Source organism: Capricornis sumatraensis, chromosome 16, assembly GCF_032405125.1.
Source record: "Capricornis sumatraensis isolate serow.1 chromosome 16, serow.2, whole genome shotgun sequence".
Lineage (NCBI taxonomy): Eukaryota > Metazoa > Chordata > Mammalia > Artiodactyla > Bovidae > Capricornis > Capricornis sumatraensis.
Genome location: NC_091084.1, coordinates 42,701,770 through 42,729,027, shown reverse-complemented (window position 1 = coordinate 42,729,027; position 27,258 = coordinate 42,701,770). Strand labels below are relative to the sequence as shown.

The 27,258-nt window shown below is 34.1% G+C and overlaps 1 protein-coding gene across 7 annotated transcripts in view; it reads left to right on the top strand.

The window, feature by feature from the left end:
- Positions 1-27,258, top strand: part of USP47 (ubiquitin specific peptidase 47) — a 72,962-nt gene that overhangs the window by 9,056 nt on the left and 36,648 nt on the right. For 6 of the 7 annotated variants that reach the window (XM_068988558.1, XM_068988557.1, XM_068988560.1 and 3 more), the window contains 5 exons: positions 1,097-1,235; positions 5,979-6,075; positions 8,106-8,251; positions 8,783-8,862; positions 11,032-11,181. In XM_068988558.1, coding sequence (XP_068844659.1) covers positions 1,097-1,235; positions 5,979-6,075; positions 8,106-8,251; positions 8,783-8,862; positions 11,032-11,181 — 612 coding nt within the window. The remainder of the gene's footprint in view (positions 1-1,096; positions 1,236-5,978; positions 6,076-8,105; positions 8,252-8,782; positions 8,863-11,031; positions 11,182-27,258) is intronic. The other variant, XM_068988563.1, reaches the window with a different exon arrangement.

Below are 27,258 nucleotides of genomic sequence, written 5' to 3'. Positions count from 1 at the left end.
TTAAGTGTTTGCTTGTCTGCTGTAAATCTTTGGCGATTTTGCCAGGTTTTCTGGTATTGTGGTAGAGAAACAGACCCCCAGAATTAGCTACTCTGTTGTTTTGGCTCCCACCCCCGCCCCACCCCTTTTTAGAATGACTAGTTTGTAAAGTTTTATGATTTATTTCTGTTCTCTTTAGTGTTTGCTGCAATTCATATTTCAATAGGATTTCCTGTTTAGTTCAGTGGCTTTAGTGATCATTGAATCTAGTAACTCCTAATTTGAGAGGCATTCAGTGAAAAAACCTGGTCTGATTTAACTTGCTGCTTTACAGACTGAGTAAACTAAGGCTCACAGAGTTTATGGACTTTTTCAGAACCCTTCTCTTTAATGAAACTTCCTCAGGAAAAGTTCTTCTGTTTGATGCTTTTCATTTAGGAGTCTGTTGTGAATTAGAGTGCCTCTCTAGATAGTAGACAGTAGTTAAACATAGGGCATCCATTTCAAAGCAATACCAGAAAATGTTCTGACCTACTTTAATCTCACTGTTCATCTTTATGACATCATGAGAAGATTTAGGTTAGTCTGAGTAACATTGAAACTAAACTAGCTATTAATTTGGGGATTCTTGTTTTAAAATTAATAATTACTCTTCAACTCTGTCTTAGTTGCTTGTGCTGATTTTATGTCCTTTATTCCCTTTGTACATTTTCCTCATTGGTAGGAAGTTTGTTATTGGAGATAATAGGAACCTTTCCATTTCATTCAATACTTATTGAGTATTCTCTACCTTCAGGCCTACTTAGCAAAGATGATAGAAAAATAAATGATAAACTGTCATCAGTGAGTTCATAACTGTAAATCTCTCTCATTTAAGCAAAATTGAAAAAGAATTAAATTTGAGAAAGTAAGAACTTTGGAAGGAGACATAAGCATTTCTCTAAAGTGTTTTATATTGGGCACGTTTCAGACCTTCCTGTAGGAAATAGTCAGGGAATGTCTTGATGGGGCTGGTAATGCCTTGTCTTTTTTTCATTGCCTCAGGAATTAGTATGCCTTTTTTCATTGTTTTAGCAGTATTTACCACTCAGTAAATATTGGTTATGCTGTATTTTAGGAGGATTCCAGTGCTGGGGATGACAGTGTCCATGACAAATTTATTGGTCCACTTCCAAGAGAAGGTTCTGTGGGCTCTACCAGTGATTATGTCAGCCAAAGCTACTCCTATTCATCTATTTTGAATAAATCAGAAACTGGTAAGATTTATGATTGTTGTATTTTCATAAAACCATAGGGCATTAAACCTAGAATAATCTTAGCAATCTAAACCTAATCTTCTCATTTTATGGATTAGAAAACTCAGACCCAAAACAAGATCACTAGTGAGCAGAAGCCAAGTTAGAACAAGAATGGTTTCCCTTTCCTTCATCTCGTTGTTATCTTTATTGTTACTGCTACTGTTTAGTAAAAAAACAAATTGGATTTTGAAAGAAATAATTTTTTTTGATAATTTCTTATCTTGAATTTAATCTTAAGTTTTTGAAGTTTACTTCCTCTGGAAAGGGGTGTATAATATCTGTCTGTGTTTACAGTAGATTTACGGAGATAACTTTATGTGGAAACAAATGGGTCAGGCTTATTTTATTGGAACTACTGTGTTATGTTCTGCTTTAATCTAATCATATGTTAGACATTAATCATGTAATTAAGAAATTCCTGCTAGCTTATCTCTGAATATGTTATGTTTAAAACTAACAAATTTTTGAATTTTTTTCAATTTTTTGAGCTAGTAGAATTGCTTTATTTATGCATTTTTTAATTTATATATGATTGGTTAATTGCCTGAAAATGTAATCTGAATCATTTTACATATTATTTTGCTTTTGATTGTACAGCTAGTTAATGTTATTTCATGATAGGTATGGCTTCAGAGTGTTTACTCTTAGAACTTCAGAACAGAGATGATTGTAAATATAACACACAATTATCTAGTATAAAGGCTTCCCTGGTGGCTCAGCTGGTAAAGAATCCACCTGCATTGTGGGAGACCTAGGTTCGATCCTTGGGTTGGGAAGGGAATGGCTACCCACTCCAGTATTCTGGCCTGGACTGTATAGTCCGTGGGGTAGCAAAGAGTCGGACACGGCTGAGTGACTTTCCCTTTCACTTTCATCTAGTATAAAAAGAGAAATATATAATTACATGTAGGTTTTGTTTTAATGTGTTCTGTAGTCTTCCACTTACTATATTTTGTATTGAAATATAGAATAAGTTACTCACAGCTAAGCATTTGTACAGGCTTAATTGCATGTTTGTTGTGGAAATAGTAAAAACTGGTCAGGTTTGGAATTTACGATCAATTTATATAAATAGAACTTTTTGCAGCAAACTACCAAGAGTAAAAGAGAATGCAAAAGTATCCTTTATTTCAGATAATAGCAAATGAGAAAGCTGCTTCTCATTACACTGTCAAGAGTAGTGATTCTCAAAATTTTATTTATTTAAAAATCATTTGGGGATACTTGTTAAAAATGTAGGTTCTGAGGCATTACTCCCGAAATACTGATTTAGTTACTGTTGAGTAGACTGGATAAATTGTATTTTGTTTTAAATAAATACCCTTACATTTTTATAAGATAGTTGAAATACTTTGAGAAAGTTCCAGATTTAGCAAGTCAGGATTCTTGAAATTTTTGCTATGTATTCTGACAACCAACACAGTCCTTATGCAAGAAGTATTTACAGAACTCCTGCTTTGTACTGAATAATGTATAGCTCTCTGATGCCTGTAAATTCCTAGAGACTAAAGTATACTTAAAAAAAAGTTCTCTGATTGTATGAATGTAATACATGTTCACTGTCATATTGTAAATGAAGAAAGTGGAAATTTCTGACAGTACAGTTAACAGAAACTGCTTTAATGATTTTGCTTATTTTTGTCTTCTCTTTCCTTCATCTGAATGCTTTCAAGAAGATGAGGAAATTGTTATGAGCAGAGTTTTAATCAGTATTTTTCATGTAATGTATGAGGAGCATTTTTCAGTATTATTAAGTAGTATTTTAGTATGGGTTTTAAATGGTTAAAAAGTAGTGTTTCATTATATGATTTAGATATTTAAACTATAATTATTACTGATGTTATAATGAATATTGTAAGTTTTTTATTTTCATCTGTGATTTTTTCCTTAGGGTAGGTTTCTAGAAATTGAATTACTAAGTTGAAATTTACTAAAAATATTTTTATAGGACTTTGATACACATTGCCATGTAATCATAGTCTTCATTTCCAACTATCGTTCCTCACACAGTTCTACTCTACTCTTTTCCCTACTTGTACATTTTCCTTCAGTGTTCTGGAGTACTGCCTTTCTGAATTAGAACAGTCTATATACATCCAAACGAATTGGTGTTCAAAAACTGTTAGTGACTATTGAATTGGCATTTTGCTTAAGAATTTATTAAATGCACAAAACGTTTTCATTGAAAAATGCTTTCATGATTTCAGCTCAAAACTTCAGGAACACTTCTCTCCATAATTCAGTGAGGTTGGGGACTTACTCTTTTTTGTCTCCTTGTCTACTAATTTCTTCTGGTGGCCAATTACTCTTAATGGGAGATGGTTGGAAGTGGGGGGCACTTAAAAAATTAAGGAGTGGATTGAAGGCTGATTGGACTCACAGATGATTAAAAGTGACTGAAGTGTTCTATCATTTAAATCTGAGATATCTTTCCTTGGCCAGTTTCTTTAATAGTTCTTTATATCAACTTTGAGTTGGCCAGTTTCATTCTACTTCATTTGGCCTCGTAGAGTTCTCCTTCATTTCTTATTTGTTGTGTTCAGGATTTCTTTCTGTGTTTGCCCTGTTATTGTTCTGTAAAGAATGGCATATGTTCTTATGTTTTCTTCCCTTATTGACTTATACTTACGATATTGACTCATGACTATTTCAGATAGAGGACCCACTTGATAATAGTTCCCATTTGAAATTTTTTGATTTAGACAATTGATAATGACAGAAGATTCCTATTAGTTCTATAGCATTTTATCTTTTTAATCTCACTAAAACCTTCATACTGTTGGAAAATAATAGTACTTTTATTTGACACACTGGTCATTCTGTTAAATATAGTACTAAATGAAGTACACAAGACCATACATTTCTATTTGTTATTGCTAGTGGTAAAATAAAGAAGAGTGGGAAAAGTGTTGTTATCCCTCCTTCCCTTAAACCCGTCCCCCTGCCACTCTTTTTTAAGCCCAGGGAAGGGAAACAAGATCACAAATAAATGGTGTATGATTGATCTTAGGGTATACACAAAAGACCTTGATAGTACCTTGCCTTTTAAGGCTACTGGTAGAATGGTTGTCCCTGACTATTGAGGAATTGGGGAAGGAGGTGGAAAAGAAGAAATCCCAGGCAGCTGAGCAGGTGCAGAACAACTGGGTCTCCTTGCTCAAGTGCTGTTTGTAGGAAAGAATCCATTATCAGTTCAAGTAGCTACATAGATTTGTGTTGCTTATAAGTCATATTCCCTTCTCCCTCATGGGTACCTGCTGCTGTGCTAAGTAGTAGGATAGAGAGATAAATTAGATTCGACCCCTCCCCTCACTGTTGGGGAACATATACAAATAAATAAACAATTATAGATCAGTGAATTAAAAGCTCTAATAAGGATTAAGGACAGTATGCTGTAAGAACAACTCAGGCGGCACGTGTTGATTAGGAATTGAAGCAGTTTATAATTATATAGCAATGTAGAGGAAATATATAGACATGTGTTCACAGTATTCTTAAAGATGAAGGCATTCAAAATCAAAGCTTGAACCTTAGTCCAGAGTAAAAGATAGGCAACTACTTGGTCTCTTCTTAGAATTGTACAAGTGCAGATAGTGTGGAATCTATTCCTCTTTTCCACAACTGAACCAAAGGTCATTCTGCATTTGTTGATCTTTTTCATCACCTTAGTTAGCAATATTGTTGGTCTACAAAGTTTTCCACTATCTTACTAACAAAAGATATCTTTGTTAATTCTTGGAAAATTGAAAAATGTATTTCTGAGAGCTTCAATGAATGGCTTTGGGATGTATTGAGAAAAGATTTAAGTTTTTTTGAGATAACTAAGTCTTTCAGTATAAAGTGGGTATAAATAAATTTAATTATTAGGTAATGTGTTTATCACATTTTACTCAAATAATAAGGTATAATAAAATAATGAGGCTGATATGTTTGTGTGTGTGTATGTGTACCTCATAAAGCCTACTTCAAAGAAGTTCCAAAAATATTCTCAACAGTGGTAACCATTTCTAACCAGGTACATAAAGTTAAGCACTTAAATAGTTCATTTGAATTTTAAATGCATCTAAGTTACTCCTTTCCTTTTTCCTTTCTCTCAGTTCTCTTCTTCCATCTCTGAGTTCTCTTACTTTAATAGTCACTCTTTGCGTGGCGTGCTGATCTACAGGGTTTCATACTTCATGGGTGTGTACAACAGTGGAAGTCCTCTGAGTTTGTATACAGTGGATTTATCTTATGTTATTGATTATTGGTAGAAATTGGTTTATTGCGCCTGGTGAACTGGTTCAGTACTGTCTTCCTATTTTGGGTCTATATGATATTTAAAGTGAATATGTATATACTTTTTCCATTTTAATACACAGCTTTTAGATTTGGGGAACAAAGATTTATTTTTGTCACAAAATACTATATTAAATGTAACTGTCTTAAAATGTTATTAAATGCTATGTAACATCTGTATATATCTCTGGACACATAACAGCATGTCCAGAGATCCTGACTATCTCTGAGAAATAAAGTTTACATAGTGCATATATTGACGAAAGATGTCTTTCTTAGGTATTATTGAAAAAATTTGAAATAATTTCCAATTATAACCTTAACCTCTTAATTTTTACTGTGTATTAAATTCTTGTTAAGTTTTCTTTCTGTTAATTTTTTTACATAAATGCTGATTTATATTTGTGTATTTATTTTTTTAAGGATATGTGGGACTAGTAAACCAAGCAATGACTTGCTATTTGAATAGCCTTTTGCAAACACTTTTTATGACTCCTGAATTTAGGAATGCATTATATAAGTGAGTATTCAAAAAAATTCTATCAATAAAATTGATTTAAGAATAAAATACAACTTTTAACTAATTAAATCTATTTACCTTCTTGCACTTCTTTGTTAAGTTTGGGGCATTTATCACTTCTTAAAACATACCTTGAATAGTAAATAAGAAAAGGGTTTTATGGGAGGCAGGCATATGAAAAATTTGTGGGGAGAGAGAATCAGAAATGTATAGACAGCAACAGGATAAAATTGATAAGATTTATGTTTAAGATAAATTATTATATTTAAGCTTGCCTTGCTTTTAGCTTGAATGCCTTTATGAAGAAGTATGTTATCTACTTTTGGAGATAATCTGAATTTGTAAACCATATTCTTTTTTTCCTCCACATCTCAATTTAAGAAACAGAGTTGCCTTTTTAAACTTGCAAATTTTGTTTTTAATTAAAATACAATGCAACTGTTCTGTGTTTTATGTGTGTGTGTATATTTTAAAAGACTGTGTGTATATATGTTTGTATATATCCATATTTAAATAAACCCTAAAGTCAGACATTTGTTTTTATGAGTATCCTATTATAATATATATAATACACCCTTGCATATTTCTTTACAATATCCATAACTTTTATTTTTTGACATTTTAAAGTCAGATAAACTGATTTTTTTCCTCCTTATTGTGTTACTTTTGAGAAACACCTTTGTAATTACTGTAAATATTTACAGTAATAAAGTACTAAATAAATACAGTATCTACTTTTGGAACTTTTGATATTACAAACAACATTATATTACCATTAAATTCATATATAAGCTCACCATCTGAATTTACTTGAAAAAATTGACATGATTTTCATTCAGCAGGTATTTGTTACCCAGTGTTTATATGTAGGTGCTTGATAAAGTTAGAAATAAGGTCTTTGTTCTTAAGTAATTCACAGATCCCTTCACAGTAGCAATATGTATATTTTTTAAAGTAGTTGAAATAACATTTAAGGAGGACTTAATGCCATGAGAGTTTAGAGAGAAGAAAGATTAACGAAACTTGGAGAAGTGGCTTATTTAGCAGAGCAAGTAGAACTTGAGGTAGTCATGAAGATAGGCATGGTTTGGCCAGGTAGAGAAGATTAAGAGGACATTATAGAGAGGAGGACTTTCAGGAGCAAAAATGAGTGAGTTCATCATGTAGAACTAAAGAAGGAATGACCCTTAAAAGGCTGGACTTTGCTGGACTGCAGACAGGATAGCACTAGCATGAAAGATAGGGTTCCGTTTGTTTATTCTCTTCACTTGTTATGTAGCAGCCAGAAAGAACCTACCACTTTAGGTATGTGGACATGAATTATGGAAAATTTCCAACATACTAAAAAAAGTGAAATGGTATAATGAATTCCTCCGTACCCATCACCCAACTTTGGATATTACCAACTCATGATCAGTTTTTTTTGTCTATAATCCCCCATTCTGATTATTTGGAAGCACATACCTAATCATATCACCTGTAAATTATATCTTAGGTCACTGCTAAAATTTCCCTGATTGCTTCATAATTTCTTTTTTAAGCAGTTCAAAGCAGGATCCATACAAGATCTGTGCATTGAAATTGATAAGACTTTTAACCTATTTAATCTATTTTTTATTCCCTTTGATCTTTGCAGTTTATTCCTTGGAAATATATATGTGTATCAGAAACTGATGACATTTGTCCTATAGTTTTCCACAGTTTGGATTTTGATGGTCAAATGCCATAGTGGCATTTAATATTTTGTTACCTCTGTTATCTGTGAGTTAATAATTGGGACAAGAATCTTGACCAGGTTCACATTCAGCGATTACTCTTAAATAACCTTTGCCTTTTATTCATGTTGCCTAAATTGCTTTCTAAATTTATGAATTAGAATATTTCATTAGATATTAATTGCTTCAGTTAATACCCAAGCTCCGTAAAATCCCCAGAGTTAAAAATTTACATTTGTTATGGTCTTAATGTTAGTTATGCTCTAAAGAATAAAAATATGTTATGAATAATTCTCAAACATTTCATTCCAATAGGTGGGAATTTGAAGAATCTGAAGAAGATCCAGTGACCAGTATCCCATACCAACTTCAGAGGCTTTTTGTTTTGTTACAAACCAGCAAAAAGAGAGCAATTGAAACCACAGATGTTACAAGGAGCTTTGGATGGGATAGTAGTGAGGGTACTAATTCTCTTATAATGATAAGTATTTGCAACAGTCAAAGGAATTCTGAGAGACTGTATTATAAACAACTCATTAACATCTTTACTTTAAACCTTTTCATTGCTTTTTGGTTGGTGTTTTAAAAATAGCTTATTTTAAAAATTTAAGCTCCAAGGCATAAGTTTTTGATCCATTAAAACTATCTTGTAAAATAAGTTTGGTTATACTCTATGTACTTAAACTAAAATTTTTTTAATGTGTTAGCTTAGATTTTTATTAACGTATTTCTTGGATCTACAGTGAAAAATAATAAAAATGGCAAATATTGTAGCATCATAAAGCATATGCTGCTTATAAAATGTTGAGCTCTCTTGGTTTTCATATGATTGCCTTTTTATGACTCTAGTGTATATTTTGTGTTCTTTTTAAATCTAGCATTATTTTGTGTAGATTTTCCCATATTTCTGACAGTTTGCTTTTAAACAACAAACTAATATTTCATTACACTAAGTTAATAGCTCTTTTTAATTAAATTTTATCTTAAAATAGCTTGGCAGCAGCATGATGTACAAGAACTGTGCAGAGTCATGTTTGATGCTTTGGAACAGAAATGGAAACAAACAGAACAGGTAATTTATCTCTCAAGTTGAGGAGAGTATTTTCTAATAAATTATTAATTCCTTAAAGTGACTTTATTTTATTGGAATGTTTTAAAACTTGGGCATTAGTCCAGTTGTTAAAGTACCGAGAGTTTCCTCATCTTTAAGGAGGTTGGGCCCTGTGATCTAGATGGTCTCTTTTTAGCTGAAAACTATGTAATTCGTGTGTGTGTGTGTGTGTGTGTGTGTGTATATTAGGGATGATTTTTGAACAGTATTTTCAGGTAGATGCTAAGTAAATTCAATGTCTTATCTGTAACACATACAGTATACATTGTAAAGTATATTCATCTAGCATTACCTTCTTTTTGACTAGTAAGATATATTCATGCTTTCCACACTTAGTGAAAGTGAGAGATACTCAGTTGTGTCCGACTTTTTGCAACCCCAAGGACTATATACATTTCATGGAATTCTCCAGGCCAGAATACTGGAGTGGGTACCTGTTCCCTTCTCCAGGGGATCTTTCCAACCCAGGGATCAAACCCAGGTTTCCCGCATTGCAGGTGGATTCTTGACCAGTTGAGCCACCAGGGAAGCCCTTTCACACTTAGGATCCTTGTTATTCTGACCCTATTCTTTTTTTTTTTTTTTTTTAATTTTAATTTTTACTTTATTTTACTTTATAATACTGTATTGGTTTTGCCATACATTAACATGAATCCGCCACGGGTGTACATGAGTTCCCAAACATGAACCCCCCCCTCCCAAATCTGACCCTATTCTTAAATCCAGTGGAAGGAGGAACAGATTAAAAGTGGGAGAACTTTAGATATATCACTGGAATGAGGCCTAAGGCTGAACTGGATGAGGCTCAGGACTCAGGCAGGTTTATGCTAAGCATAGTGATAAAAGATCATTGGAGGCCAAAAGAGGACAAGTCTGGAGGGTAGCCCAGAGGATGTACCGTCTGATGGCTCGGACTAGAGTTTTTCAAACTGGATTGCTGTCCATTCATTTATGAGATAAATTTAGTGAATCTACACAGCACTTTTTTTTTTTTTTTCAAAAAGGAATAAAATAGAAAAATAGAAGCATCACATAGTAAGGGTAAGTATTGTTTTATGCCACTTTTGTTACAGTTATATGTACTAGGTTGCAGTGTAAATTATTTTCTTACTGTGGGTTGCTAGCAAAACTTTGAAAAACGCTGGATTGAAACACTTAGAAATGCCCCCTCAGAGAAGACAATCAGATATAGCTGGAGCAGGTTAATGAAGAAGGCTTCATTAAACAAACAGTATTAACGTAGACAGTTATGGTGGATCCTAGTTTGAAGGCTTATAAATCCTCAATACTTGAAGAGGTATACATTTATGAAAGAGACAAACTATGATTTCCTTCTTAACCTATTCTTAAGAAATATTGAAAAAAAATTACATTCATTTAGTGATCTAGATTTTCTGCATAATCTATAGGATTGTATTTTTGTAACCTTATGCAGAAGGTATTAGGGGATGTTTCTTTTTCGTAGGTCTGAAGGTACCCTTTGTCCTCGTTAACATCCGTTTGTGGGTCAACAATTTTAAGACCAGCTGGGGCATTCTTTCTGAGTTCCCAAGTTTTGGTACAGGAATTTTGAGGCAAGACATTCATATGGAGGGTCTTTACTTAGGGAGTTACCTATCTCCTTTGGGTCAGAGTAGCCCCCAGTTGACTTAAGTTTGCAGAGTAGGTGAGAGATTCATTCTTTTTAGGTGAGGATATCTTGAGGGAGATAGAGTTTAAGGTTTCTTTATTAATTTCTATTCATTTAAAGTACAGTATATTTTTCCTTCAAATTATTTTATGTGTATTACTGAAAAAAGTTTTTTTTGTACCTTGAGAGAGGATATGATTTTAGAAATCAGAATATATTATTGTGAAAATAGTGATATGTATATGTAAAGCTATACATATATAAATAACAGCCAGTTATTTAGCTGTGTGATTATCAATATGCCTAAAATGATGGATTGTTTTGTCTTTGTTAAGCTTTGATTTTTTTTTTCCTATAGAATTTTAGATTAGATAAATCTTAAAACTTTCTAAAACTTCAACAGTAAGACTCAATATCCTTTTGAAACTCATTCTGAAAGGCATAAAGTATTAACTAATTTTAAAGGAACCCTTTAAAAATTTGAATGTTCTTATTTTTAGGCTGATCTTATAAATGAACTGTACCAAGGCAAGCTGAAGGACTACGTGAGATGTCTGGAATGTGGCTATGAGGGTTGGAGAATCGACACATATCTTGATATTCCACTGGTCATCCGGCCTTACGGGTCCAGCCAAGCGTTTGCTAGTGTGGTGTGTACCTTTCAGCTGACTGCTTGTGTATCCATACACAGAATACATAATGGCACGGTGATATAATATATCCTAAGGTAAGTATCATCCTAGATACACCTTCTTGGGTTGTTAGTCATTCCTGCATTTAAACTAGCAACATCTAGAAGATTTTTGACCCTTCAGTGAGTCCTAATAGTGCATGTTTAAGAGAAATAGTATACAAATGTACTGCCTCGTGGCTCAATCTTTTACTCTTTCGTAGAAGTGACTAGATTACTTCACTTTATCTTTTTTTTAACCTCTATAAACAGTCTATTTTATAAATGCTACTTTTTAACATTTATTTTTTGGGGGCCTTGCCAGGTGGCTTGGGAGGTCTTAGTTCTACCAGTCAGGGATTGATTCTGAGCCCTTGGCAGTGAGAGCGCAGTGTCCTAACTGCTGGACTGCCAGGGAATTTCCTATAAATGCTGTTGTTACTCTTTTTTTTGGAAAGTACTTTTTTGTTTTGAGAGCACGGTTTTGTTCCATATACTTTTGTGAGAAGAATAACCTCTAGTTACTAAGACAAACACAGACCGTATTTTTTGAAAAAGCATTTCTCTTCTAAAATTTAATTTTAAAATGACCCAGGCATTTTATAAGCACAGATAATTTGAAGAATCAGAATTATATATAATTAACATACTTATATATCATCAAATTGGGTGATTAAGATTTTCTCATTTCTCCTTTTGTTCTCTGTTTTTAACTGCTTTTTGGTAATTTTATTATTGTATTCTTACATTTGTGTATTTAATTGCTTATACAAAAGGAGAGTCATGGAAGGAGTTAAATTGACATTTAAAATTAGAATTTAGAAACATTTATTCAAACCTATTATGAGTCGGGAGACTTTCACAGCTAATATATCTGAAAAAGTCAAATTTCATCGTGATGATCTTACTTATGCTGCAGTCAGGCTGATGGTGGATTGCAGGTAAAATCAGTGTTATTAAAATTAGTCCATACTTTAGCCTCTAAAATAGGGTTTCAACTGTGATTTAGTAGTCTCTAGGACAATTGATACCCTTTGCTTTTTTCTCTTATTTTTATATGACTGTCAGGCAATAACAGCAAGAAGTTATGGGATCAGTCAGTGGGAATCAAAAGTAAAAGGCCTTTCCGAGATAGGGAAAGATTTGGCCTCTTTTGCTTTTTTTAAGTGCATGTTTTTCTTTTTATTGAAGTATAGTTACTGCACAATATTATGTAAATTACAGGTGTATAATATAGTGATTCAGTCAGCTTCCTGAACAGATTTGAAAAATTCTGTTAAGTACTTAATAATACCCTTGTAAACTGCCATTCTAGGTATATGAGATTGGCCTTGGTTTGAGTGGCTAGTTTTATTTTTCATTTTTGTTTTGTTTTTACTTTATTTTGTCAGTTTAAGGTAGAAGAGACATAAAAATTGTTAAGGTTTATCTTTCAGTGATTTATCTCCTAACTGATTTTAAAACTTTGGCATTTAAGGAAATGTACTAGGGAAGTGCTCAGTAGTCCCAAGTGATGTACACTATTTTTTCTACTTTATTTATGAAAATATTTAAGATTTTTCATGAACCTGTTTAGTTTTTTTCTTACATATTTATTGAATTTTGAGAAAGTTAATTTTATTTGTGTTACATTGGAATATAATACTTGAGTATTCAGCAAATATAATACTTGAGTATTCAGCTATAAAAAAATAGCTAAATCTTTTTCATTATTTGCCTGCTGAATTGTTACCACTCTCCTCAGTACGTTACCGACAGAGCAGTGAAGTGAATTGGAGGATATTTTTGGAGAAGTGAAAATAGTCACATTTCTGAATGGAATTCTCCAGTTCTATCCTACATTGATATTTGGATGATGGTGGTGGTAATTATTCAGTGGAAATTGAAAATTACGTCTATGAAGCAGGATGTAAGCAGGCTTATACACACATGCGCTAATAGGGCTTACAGAAGGGAACCTAAAACTTCCTAGATTTTGCTGGAGTCTCTTGAGGGAAGTTACAGCAGGTGACACTACCCAAGATAGGAGTTCTAAGGAGGATACTACCTTCAGAGAACTTTAGTTAGAGGTAAGTGATTTCCCTTTATTTTCTGAATTCAAACTTACAACCTACACTTCTTAAACTGCAGAAATCATATAACATCTAAATTTAATGTTATATCACTGCTTGCCATTGTGTATTTTGTTAATGCTATGTGTTTTAAAAAGAATTTGGTATAAATGTGGATTATAAATATCTAGTTAAAAGAAGCATTATAAAATCTTGTTCAGACTATTATGTATTTGGCCTTAATTTAAGTTGAACTCTTTTAAAATTTATTTTCTTACTCTTACTAATGGTCTTAGTATATTTGCCTTATTGGCTATTCATACATACATGCACAAAGACGCTTGACTACATGCACACATATATACACACATATACTTACCTTCATACACAGCATTGATGGTTATGTGTTTTGCTTATTACATATTCTGTTTACTGAGCCACAGTACTATAGTTATATGTATTCACTGTGGTTAACACTTGGTATTTAATTTCAGATCAGTAAGTATGAAATTCTGTTAAACATAAGAGGTTTTTTTGTTTGTTTGTTTCTTAACTTCGTCTGAAACACCCAGTTTCTGAATTGTTTTATCTCCATATTTAAATAAATTAACTTGAGAGTAATATTTAAAATTAAATAAGAATGGAGTTGCCACTTAGTTAATTTATCATTATAACATCTATATATAACTTTGGTTATTTTTCAGCATGATTGTAGCAGACTAATTTTTAAATAAGAGCTAAAAATTGCCTATATAGTTTTTTAAAACAGCTTTTCATCCCAATGTTTGCTTTATTGAACTATTTCTTAGTTGCTATAACTGTAGTATTTATTAAGTTTCTGGCCTCTGTTTTATCTCCGTTTCATCTGTGTACAGGGCTCTGCTGCTGCTGTCTCTCACAGTGCATTTTGTTCAGCACTCATCTCCCATAGGTTTAATAGATGTTTGGAAGAAGATTTCTGATTAAGTAAAATTGGGAAACTGTGTAACTGTAATACTCTTTGGGAAGTTTACAATGCACATTTAATTTTAAATGCCCTCCGTGTTCCTGTAATAGAGAAATTAACCAACCTTTTCTCTGTGGGACATCTGTTAGTATTTCAAAGGATACTAGGATTCTGAGGAACATATTCACAAAATATTCTAGGATATTTTGTGGAGCTCTGCATTAGATTAAGGTTAAGGAAATCTTTATTTCGTTACATTAACATTTATGTCCTTGTAACTGTTGAAGGGAGTGAGAATACTAAAATAATATGTTTCTAATTTCCTGTTATTTTACATGTCTTGTTATTAATCCTGAAAAAAATAATATCAGCCAAAAAGTTACTTACATTAATAATTTAAAAAACTTAATTCTCGCTGATCTATTAGGTAATTAGAACTGTCTACATAAAATCAGTCTCTCAAAACTTTATAATCAAAGAAACCTTGAATCTGCTTATTGCCAAGCATATTTGAGAGTGTATTATTTTGAGAAGATCTAAATGGTATAACCTCATATGTTTGACATTAATTAGAGGAGAGCGATCTACTTAATAGTAAATTTTAAACTATATTTTTATAGGTAGTTTTATTGAGTTGCTTATTCAGTGGTAGGTACTATTCTAGGCCATTTTTATTAGTATAGTTTTATTTTTTGGGGGGGAAAGTACATTTAAATATCTGTTTATTATGTCAAAATGTGTTCAAAAGTCTAAAACTGGATTTGGCTGTATGGTTCCTTGTAGTGTCTTGGGAAAGATCAGATTAGGTAAAAGACCTTTTGTTCCCTAAGTAAACACAAGTTAATGATCATTTTAAAGTTTTGAATAGAAAATTGTTAAATTCATAAGCATTTGTGAAATCATAAGTGTTCCAGATATTTAGTTTATACACGTTTATATCATAAGTGCTACCCTGATTTAACAGGTAATTTGGACATTCTTATATGGCTGGCTTGGTCACATAACTCATTTGGTTGGTAGAGTAGTCCAAATTTGTCCAAATGTGTAAGCATCACATAAAGAAAAGTCTCTTCCATGGACTCTGCCCTCGTTTTTCCAGGAATTTGTGTGGTTCAACATAGCGGGAGCCAGTTTAAAAAGTGGGGACTTCTGCTTTCAGGATGGTGGAGTAGATGCACATTGCCCTATTCCTTCCGCTTAAGCAGCTGAAAATCTTGAACATTACATATAGAATAAACATAAGAAGACTCTGAAAGGTGGAGAAAAGGCATAAAGACTAGGGACCTCAGGACTCAAGGAATGACATGGGGTGAGTTCCCTGGGTTTTCTTTTTGCCTAATGTATCCCAAATTTGGAGCTGAAGATGCTGGCAGGCTGGAAATAGCAAATAGCACAGACTAGTAGGTCTGCTGTCGCTAGCCAGAAGACTGGGGAAAGGACAGCCTGGCAAGGCACAAAACTTGGCCAGTAACTGCTGTGCTGCAGCCAGACACTGCCAGAAAGATTGTTGCCCTAACCCATGTCAGCCAAGGCTGAGTAGGGAGTCTCAAGGTTGTAACAAGGTGCTCCAACCCCCTGCCGGGGTGATTCCAGAGAAGACTGACTAGGACCAGAAGTTTCTTCCCTCCTGGGCAGTACTGAACCTCCCCACTGCCATTCTCCTTTTACTGTGGTTAACTGTTGTTAGAGACCATGTGGGGAGCCTAGCCTTACACTCCCACCTAATAGTAAAAAGGTGTTCCTTTCCCTTCCTACTGGAGTAATGTTAGAGGAGGCCCAGATGAGAGTCAGGACTTTCACCACTTCTCACCTCCTGGATAGGGAGGCTATCCCCCTCCTACCTGTGATATCAGTGGAGGCCACAAAGGGAGCAGTGACAGATGTTAGAATTATCTGACAAATATTTTAAAGCAACCATCATAGAAATACCAATACATCAGTGAAAATTCCTAAGCCCACTTGAAACAAATGAGAAAATAGAAAGTCCTGGGGAAGAAATAGCAGATATAAAGAAAAATGAAATAGGAATTTAGAACTGAGAAATGCAGTAACCAAAATTTAAAAGTTAATGGATAGGCTCAACACCAGAATGGAAGAGACAGTGTATAGCAAACCTGACAATAGAACAATATAATTTGCCCACTTTAAATAACAGAAGAAGTACAGTGGGGGTGAAAATCCTTAGGGACCCATGGGACTATAACAAAAGGTCTGACATTGGTGTCATTGGAGTCCTGGAAGGAGAGGAACACAAAGACAGGGCTGAAAAAACGCTTGAAGAAAGAATGACTGAAGACTTCCCAAATTTGGCAGAAGGCGTAAAGCTGCAGATCCAAGAAGTTGAGCAAACCATAAACAAGCCAAAAGAACTTTACATCAACTTCAATTATAATTAGACTTTTGAAAAGGAACGACAAAATATCTTGGAAGCAGTGAGTGAGAAAAGGTACCTTTTTTATGGGGGGGAAACAATCTGGTTTCTCATAAGCAGATCTGTCATCAAAAACTCTGAAGGTCCAAAGGAAGTAGTACATTTTTCAAGTGTTGAAAGAAAAGAGCTGTCAACTAGAATTTTATACACTGCGGAAATATTATTCAGGAGTGAAGGGGAAAGCAAGACCTTCTTGGATGAGGGAATCCTGAGAAAACTTTTTACTAGTAGACCTACCTTAAAAAAATGGCTAAAGAAAATTCTCTAAATGGGAAATGGTAAACGGAAGGCATATTAGAACATTAGGAATGAAGAAAGAACATGGTAAGCAAAACAGGGTAATATAATAGGCTTTCCTTCTCCTCTTGAGTTTTCTAAATTATCTTTGATACTTGAACCAAAATTATAACACTGTCTGGTGCGATTCTAAATATATGTAAAGGAACTGTTTAAGACTATTATATTACAAAATTGGAAGAGGTAAAAAGACAGGAAAGGTTTCTGTACTTCACTTAAACAGTTAAAAGAATGGGACCAATAGACTAAAAGTTCTGTCTATGTAATATAACACGTAGAGCAACCACTGAAAAAGAGATACACTCAGTTCGGTTCAGTTCAGTCGCTTAGTCGTATCCAACTCTTTGCGACCTCATGAGCTGCAGCATGCCAGGCCTCCCTGTCCATCACTAACTCCCGGAGTTGGTACACTCAGAAGCACTATCAGTAAATCGAAGTAAAGTTTAATTCAAAAATTTTTTTCAGGTTATCCATAGGAAGGCTCCGAAAACAAAACAAACCAAAACATTAAAATATCAGACTTAGTTGCATGTAAATAGTCTACATGCAAAAAGGGCATCCCTGGTGGCTCAGGCAGTGAAGAATCAGCCCGCAGTGCAGGAGACCTGGACTCGACCCCTGTGTCGGGAAGATCCCCTGGAGAAGGGAATGGCAGCCCACTCTGGTATTCTTGCCTGGAGAATTCCGTGGACAGAGGAGCCTGGCGGGCTACAGTCCATGGGCTCACCAAGAGCTGGACATGACTGAGCAGCTAACACACATACCAAGTAAAAGGAAGAGATCAGCATATTAGATTTTAAAAATGTGACCCAAAATATGCCAGGTACAAAAAACAGCTTTTGGTGTATTGAAATAGGCAGGTTGATAATAAAAGGGTTGAAAATTATATATCATGTAAACATTAATCAAGAGAAATGAGGCATGGCTATATTAAAAGGAGATAAAGCAGATTTTAAAGCAGAATTACTAGAGATAAAGAAGAGCATTGTCTAATGATAAAAAAAGGTCAGGCCATCAAGAAGACAGCAATCTTAAATGTGTACAAACTAAGTTACAGAGCTGCAAAATATGTGAACCAAAAGCCTTTCAAAATGAAAGGAGAAATTGACAAATCTGCAGTTACAGTTGGAGACTTCAGTGCCCTTATCAATAATTGATAGGTAGAATCTCTAGCCAAAAAATTAACAAAGATATGGAACTTAACAATATCATCAGCCAACAAGCTCTAATAAATATAAAACCGTGCACTCGACAACAGCAGAGTACACATTCTTCTCAAGTGCCTATGGACTACATATGAGGATAGACCATATCCTGGGCAGTCATACAAACTTCAATTGAAAAGAATTAAAATCAGAGAGAGTGTGTTTTTCTGCCACACTGGAATCAAATTGGAAATCAATAACAGTTAACTGGAAAATCACCAAACATTGGAAAAATAAACAGTGCACTTAAAAATAATCCATGAGTCAAAGAGGGAAATGTCAAGGCAAATTATATATATATAGAGAGAGAGAGAGAATGGAAATGCAGATATGTAACATCAGAAATTTTGAGACACAGCTGAAGCAATACTACAGAGAGGAAAGTGTTAGTCGCTCAACCCCATGGCTCCTCTGTCCGTAGAATTCTCCAGGCAAGAATACTGGAGTGGGTAGCCATTCCCTGCTCCAGAGAATCTTTCCAACCCAGGGATAGAACCCCGGTCTCCCACATTGCAGGCAGATTCCTTACCGTTTGAGCCACCACGGAGAGGAAAATTTATAGCTTTAGATGCTGGCCTTTAGTATAAATTCTTCCATAAGAAAAAAGAGAAAATGTTATGTATTAATAATGCAAGCTTCCACCTAACCTGGAAAAAAGAGCAAAAGAAACCCAAAGCCAGCAAAAGGAAGGACATAATAAAAGAGCAGAAATCAGTGAAATTGAAAACAGAAAATCAATAAAAGCTGTTATTTGAAAAGATCAATTCAACTGGTAAACCTTTAGCAGGACTGACAGGGGAAAAAGATAAGATAAACATTTCCAGTATTAAGACTGAAACTACTACTATTACAAACCTTATAGATATCAAAAGGATAATAAGGGACAATTCTGCACATATAATTTGATGACTTAGTTGAACCAGTGCCTTGAAAAGCACAAAGTACTCATCTTACATGGCTTAATTTTAGTAGCCCCATAACTGTTAAGATATTAAATTCATAATTTAGAATCTCTTAAAATCTATTAAGTTGGAAAGTTTTCACTGGGGACTTGTACCACATATTTTAGCACAGTGAGCACCAGTTCTTCACAACCCTTTCAAAAAATAGAAAGGAAGGAACCCTCCCCAGTGTGTTTTATGAAGCTCCTCTTATCCTCATACCAAACCAGACAAAGGCAGTTAAACAAACAAAAAAAAAACCCTCAAAATTATGACCAAGCCAATATCCTTAATGCATATAGAGGGAAAAATCCTTGTCAAAATATTAGTAAATAGAGCTAAGCAATATAATAAGGAGAATTATATACCATGACAAAGTAGAGTTCACTCCAGGGATTCAAGGCTGGTCAGTATTTTAAAAATCATTGACTGTAATCTACCATGTTAACAGAGGCAGGAAAATTGGCATGATCACATTAATTGACTTAGAAAAAGCTCTTGACAGAGTTCAGTAATTCACTCATGATAGAAACCCTAAAAACTGGTAATAGAGGATAATTTTTCTTAAACTTACAAAGAACATATTCAAAAACTTACAGCTAACATCATACTTTGTGGTGAAAGACTGAATGTTTTCTGCCTAAAACATTAAGGTTGTCTCTGCAAGGATGTCTGCTCTTATTCATTTTAGTACTGGAAGTCACAGCCAATACAATAAGGCAAGAACAAATAAAAGGTATACCAATTAAAGGAAGAAATAAAATTGTTCCCCCTTTTTAAATAACACTTTTTTTTTTTGGTATAGAAAACCCCAAGGTATTTGTCAAAACAAAGCAAAACCCTGGAAAACTAGTAAGTGATTTTAGAAGGTAGCCAGATATAAGATAAACATACACAAATCAGTTGTGTTTCAAAATATTAGCAAAGAACATGTGGAAAGTGAAATTAAAAATATAATATTGTTTACAGTTGTGGGGGAAAAGAAACCCCTTAGGTGTAAGTCTAACAAAATATGGCCTGGACCTATGTATTGGAAACTATAAATTCTGAAATAATATTTAAATGGAGAAACATACTCTGCTCATTGATTGAAAGACTCACATGTTGAAGATGTCAGTTCTCTCCCAAATTGTGTAATTTTAATGAATTCCTTTCAAAATCTGACAAACTTTTTCAGCCTCATTCTAAATAACATAAAATAGCTAGAATAGCTTTAAAAATTTTGGAAAAAGAATAAGGTAGGAGAAATCTCTGTCTAGTTGATTGATTTCAAGAATTATTATATACTTAACAGTAATCAAGGTTTTCTGATATTGGAAGAATAAGCAATAGATCAGTGGAACATAATAGAAAACCCAGAAATAAATCCACACAGATAGCCCAGCTGATTTTTTAGAATTGGACAGTGCAGTTCAGTACAAGAAGGATGGTCTTTTCAACAAATGATGTTAAACAGTTGGGTACTCATATTTCCAAAACTGAACCTCTACTTAAACCTCACAGCTTGTACAAAAATTAGCTCAAAGTGGATCATAGACTTAAAATGTAAAGTTATAAACTTTTAGAAAAAAATATAGCAAAAAATTCTGTAGATACAGGGTTAAGCAATTAATTCTTAGATTTGATACCAAAAAGTACAGTCCACAAAGGGAAAACTTGATAAGTTGTGTCTCTACATAATTTTTAAAACATTTGCCCTTTGAAAGCCAAAGTGAGGACGATAAAAAGAGAAGCTGCAGACTGGGAGAGATTATTTGGAAAGCACATATCTGACAGAGGACTAGTATTTAGAATACATAAAGACATCTTGAAACACAGTAATAAAAAACCCAAACAGTCCATTTAAACAGTAGACAAAAGACAAAAACATTCTATCTAAGAGCATATACAGGTACCAAATAAATACAGGAAAAGATATTCAACATCTCTAGGGAAATGCAAAGAGCCGGACATGACAACTGAACAGCAGCAAAACAGAAATGCAAATTCAAACCTTATGAAGATAACACACTACCAACAGAATGGCTAAAGTAAAAAGTAACGGCAGCACAGAAAACTGGCAACAGTGTGGAGAAACTGGTTCACTTGTGTTTTTGGTGGGAATGTGAAGTATTATAGGCAGTTTCTTATGAAGCTAAACATGAAATGACCATAACCTCCAGTAATTATAGTCTTTTGATTATCCCAAAGAAATGAAAACTAATTAGATGTTCGTAAGGTTTTTATTTTTAATATTCCAAAACTGGAATCAGCCCAGATGTCTTTCAGCAAGTAAATGGATTAACTGGGGTGCATACAAACCATAGAATACTACTCATTAATAAAAGGAACAAACTGCAATACACACAGAAACTTGAATGAATCTCCAGAGAATTATGCTGCGTGACAAAAGCGAATCTCCAGAGATTACATATGATTTCATTTACATAACATTTTTGATACAACACAGTTTTAGAATTGAGATTAATCATTGCCAGAGCTTATGGAGTAGCTGAACCCAGGGGAAGGATGGGTAGGTGGTTACTATAACAGGACAACATGAGTGATCCTTGTGGTGTAGGAACTGTTCCGTCTCTTTACTATGGTGGTAGATACATGAGCCTATACAGGTAATAACATTATATAGAACTTACTGTACATACATGCACAGACAAATGAATACACTGAAACTGAGAAAATTGGAATCATATTGGTGGGTTATAGCAATGTCAGTATCATGATTGTGATATTATACTATAGTTTTGCAAACTAGTTACCTACCCTTTGGAGGAATCACACCATGTACAGGGGGCTCTGTATTACTTTTTTATAATTGTATATGAACCTTCAGTAATCTCAAAAATTGCAATTAAAAGTAGACAGCTTAAGTAAAAATAGAATCTTTTTCCTACTTTAAAGGGAAATAAACAACGTATATATTCTGGGAAAGATGGTTGACTCTGTAAGGAAGGCATAACTGCACATCAGTAGCACAGAATTGCTGAGTATATTAAAATCAGTTAGAAAATAGTTATCAGTGGTAGTTCTAATTTATCTTCTGTGGTTCAGTTTGAAAAATAAAATGTAAAGTAGTGAACGATGCAGAAAGAATTTTATATGTAGGTTAAGAGTTAAATGAAGATTTATAGGCAGTACTGTTTCTTGGTTCTATCTTTTGATTGCACTGTACCTAGATTTTCTATATTTCTTAAAGAGCTAAGGATATAAGAATTCTCTATATTATGTTCTGAATGCTGAAGATTAGGGTCTAAAAACCTGTGTACAGTTAACACTTTGTGTAATATATAAGGAGGTATAAGTGCTAGAAAATAAAGCTATTATCTTCACTCTGGAATGATAAAAAACCATCACAGTCAACCCAAAGCTAGTTTGGAAACATGACTCAAAAATAGTTTAACATACTCAAGAGGTTCCCATGACCTTATCATGTGTGTGTGTGTGTGTGTGTGTGTGTGTATTCATAATGGCACAGTGTTTATATTCCATTTTTATGATCCATAACTTGTTTTTTAGTATCTAAAATATAGTTTAGCATGATTTTATTGTCTCATCACATTAAGTGAAGATAACGTATATAACCACATTAGCCCATACATACTTTATTTGTTGAATGAACAGATTAATTTAAACTAATCTTTATGGCTGGCTAATCTTTATTTATAATTATTCTAGTGGCAACTTTTTAAAAAGTGAATAGGAGACTAAAGAAAATTATTAGTATAGCTTTGACTGGTTTGTGAATCTAAAGAATAATTTCAGCTGTCTGACTCTACATAATCCCACATGTCTTCCCCAAACCATAGGCAAAAAGGAACACTAACAAAACCCAACTGACCTGTACCTTGTGGATTACTAGGAAACAGAATAATATGAACTTTAAATTATGTGAAATAGCAAAATTATGAAGTTCCAGGAGACCTTCCAGTATTGTTGCAAGTGTGTGTGTGTGTGTGTGTGTGTGTGTGGAGAGTATGGAGTGGGACGCTTTAGAGACTCCATGAAACAGGAGTGGGGATTGGAAGACTTGAATGAAGATGAAATACCCTTAAATGAGAAAATACAGCAGTACGTGCCAAAATAGTGAACTCAGGCTGGGACTTGGTAGTTTATAGCACCAGCTACAGAGAAGGAATTTGAGAGTGAGAAGGGTTAGGAAGTGACAGCCTTGGAGGAATTTTGCTTCTAGAGAAGGAGATAAACCAAAAAGGGATGATGCATCTGAGTCACAGCAGCGAGGAGAAGACAGAAAGAGAACGATTCTGAAAAATGAAGGGGGACACCAGCTTCTCTTCACCATTACCTATTCACAAAATTGCACTTCACTAAGTTAACAGAACATACTCACAAACTAAAGAATGCTCTAAAACTAAAGCTACAGAGCTGTTGAAAGAAAACAGAATATATGTATTAAAGCATTTCAGCTGATGAACAGGTCTAGACATACACAGCCCTGAAAAAGGAAACTTAAATAACCACAAAATAGGATACTGTAACACAGTACTCTGGACTATTAAGTATTCTCAAGCAAGCAGAATAGAACCTGGCATCCAAAAATTTAAGGAGAGAAATGGGTTAGAAAAACAAAACAAGAAATGCAGTGTGAGCTGATCGAACGCAGGAAGGAAATTGAAGAAAAGATGAAGCTACATTAGAAATGAAGAACTAGTTATGAAATACTAGAGAGAGAATAGGACGGAATGAAAGCTAAGGAAGAATATAGAAAGTGAGATCAAGTGAAGATTAGGGTCTCAAAGCAAATGATTATGAAGGAAGACTGGCAAATGAAATCCGACATAATTGGACTGTGTGAAGAATAAAAACACGGAAGAGCAAAACTTATAAACTATAATCCAGGAAAACTTTCTGGGAATTGGGGAAGTTTAATCAACTTTTTGAAAGATTCCTTCCCCCCCACCCCGCCACCCCCAACATGCCTGGAAAAACAGATCTGGAATGATCAACTCTGAGACATATTTTAATAGACCTTTAAACGTGAAGGATAAATTGGATTGGCATCATATTTTTGAAGAGCAACATGCAAGTCATAGCAATAGAATAGCAGTTTCAAGGAAGTAAAAGTTGTAAGCCAAGGATTTGCTATCTAGCCAAATTTTTCTTCAATTATTATGGCAGTAGAATATCAAAGTTTGAATATTGGGGGACTCATTGATTATTTTATCTGTAAACCCTGAGTTTATTAGAGGTTGAGCTCCACCCACCCAAGAGACCACTGGGGAAGCTTCAGCAGAAGGACCGTGAGCTTTTAATATGTTGTAGAATTAAGGACTAAACTGAACTGAAGGACTAAATAAAACAATGGTGAGGACATGATAGAAGAAAGTATGAAATACTGAATCTTAATATACAAAGAATGCCTCTCTTAAAAAAGGAAAAAAGAAAAGGGGATGTAGAATGAGGTCATAGACGGTTAAATGGGGGAGACCAGGATACCATTTAAAATTGGCAGTCTAGACACTAAAAACTTAAGGAAAAGGAGGAGGAAGGGTTAAGAATACTAGCAAAAGTGTATATAAATACACTGGAACAAAATTACTAGCCTTCCTAAATACCAAAAGAAAATGTAGAAAAACAGCGAAGAAAAGCACCATGTAGAAAAAAACAGTAAATATTAATAGAATAATTAAAATATACAATAATGACTGAGATGGAGCAAAACATTGGTCCTATTAGATATGGATGGGCTTAAATTTCCTATTAAAAGTAAAAGATCTTCAAATTGGCTTACAAAACAAACATTAAAATTTGGGTTAAGCAAGAATCCAATAATGGATTGGATAATTGGATTGGATTGCAATCCAATAATTTCCACCTTGCTAAACCAAGGTGGAAAATTTGTTAAGGCTCAGTATTTTTGTATGGTCTCCCAAGTGTTTTCTTACAGATTGCTTATTAGTTGGAAAGAGGAAAAAGTAATAACCATATCGTGAAGAAACTGGGCAACGCCTTGACCAGGTGATTGAAGTTAGTGTCACCAACAGGGATGTTAAGGACATCATGCCCTTTGACTATGATACCCTTTGAAGAATACATCATTACTTACGTAGTAGTTTAGTAAGGAAGGCATAAACTGCATCTAACCGTGAGGAACATCAAACAAACCCAAATTGTGGAACATTTTATAAAATAACCTGGCATCTTCAAAAATTGTTAATATCATGAAAGAAAGGCTTTGGAACTGTTCTGATAAAATGAATCTGAAGAGGCGGTCATCCAAATGCAGACTTTGTTCCTGGATTTGATTCTGTACTGGATGGAGAGAAATACTGTAAAGGACATTATTAGACTAATGGACAGAATTGGAATATGGACCGACAAATTACCAATATTAAATTTTCCTGAATTTGATTAACTCCTTTGTTTTTATAAGAATATCCTTTTTCTTAAAAAGTCACGTTGAAGATTAACAGGGAAAGCGTGTATGAACCTGCTGTCAAGTGCTTTGGAAAAACACATAATGTGAATGTAGGTGGGAGAATGATGAAGCAAAGGTAGCAAAAAGTTAAAAGTTGGTGAGTCTGGGTAAAATGTTTAAGGGAATTTTCTGTTGTTCAAACTTTTCTCTGGATTTTAAATTTTAAAAATTATAGCTCTGGCTGTGAACTATAAGCCAGAAATCAGTACATATGTATAGTTTCATAAAGTAGAATTTGAGTTACATAATTTTCTCACTCTCCCCCTTTTTTAAAAATATATCAAGTGTTGTACTAATTCAGTTTCCATTTGGAAAGATCAACTGATTTTTATCAGTCTGTGTTAAGCTATAGATGTGATTGCTCTTAAAGCTTCTTTTGCTCTTATGTTTTTGAAGAATTTGCCTTTTTCATACTTAAAATATGCTCTAAAGGGGAAAAAATCGTTTTCTAAATGTGTTCTTTTCTATGACCTCCAGTAAAATACTTGAATATATGGAGAAATGCCAGCTATTTGGTCCCCCTCCCCCACCCATTAATGCTTCTTTGTGTTCTGAGGACAGAATTGGAGATGGGTGAAGTTAGAAGCATTTTGTATATTTTTTCATAATTTTTAAATCATATTCCAAAATGAGCTATACCAAGCATTGTGTGAATTTTATATACTTGGTAGCTGTTTTTACACTAACTCCATTTTGCCAGATCAAGCTCATTTATCTTTTGAGGAACAACTTGTTCTATAGCAAAAAAATTTTTGAAGATATTTTGTCTTAGTGATTGCACTTCTTTTTCTTTATATGTAATAAACATTGTCAGACCATGTCCTTAGACCATGTGTGAGGAATAAAGGTGATATCAAATGAAATTGTGCAATCCAACCTTATATGCTATACAGTCCATGGAATTCTCCTCACCAGAATACTGGAGTGGGTAGCTGTTTCCTTCTCCACGGGATCTTCCCAACACAGGGATTGAACCCACGTCTCCCACATTGCAGACAGATTCTTCACCAGCTGAACCACCAGGAAAGCCCAAGAATCCTGCAGTGGTTATCTAACTTATCCCTTCTCCAGGGGATCTTCCCGACCCAGGAACCAAATTGGGATCTTCTGCATTGCAGGCAGATTCTTTGCCAGCCGAGCTACCAGGGAATCCCCAATCATATATGTTGTACTAACTAAAACTTTTTTAATTGCAAAAAGTCAGTGATGAAAAATTGAAAACTTATATTCATACAGTTCTCTTGCTTCTGTGTTAAAGCTGTATGGAGAAAAAAAGAACCACGTGGTTCCGCTAGGTGAACAGTCCAGGAGCTCTCATACATTTTCAAGTGGAGCAGTATCTGACAAGCATTGAGATGGCTGCACAATGGTTTTCAATCTTGCTAATTAGTACAGTGGCGAATTACTAACTGACCCTAAATATAGTGAGGAAAGAAAATTATTAGATTTTTAAGTGTACAGATAGTGTACACTTCAGAGCACTGTTTTTAACTGTGCAGTTTTAAATAGTCTCCTTTTACAAGAAGAATGCAGTGAGGTATGCAACTGCTTTTTTAAGCGTGGAATTACTTTTTAATCTAAAGACTGAGGATCTGTTAGATTATTTAGCCAAAAACCACAATGTAAAGTCTATGGAAATTAAACAGAGATTACTGATGTGCAAGACCAGGAAACGTAGCACTCATACAGAATGAAATAAAGTAATTTTTTGCTGTTTTATAATGATAAAATCATTTGTTGTTGATAATTTTTT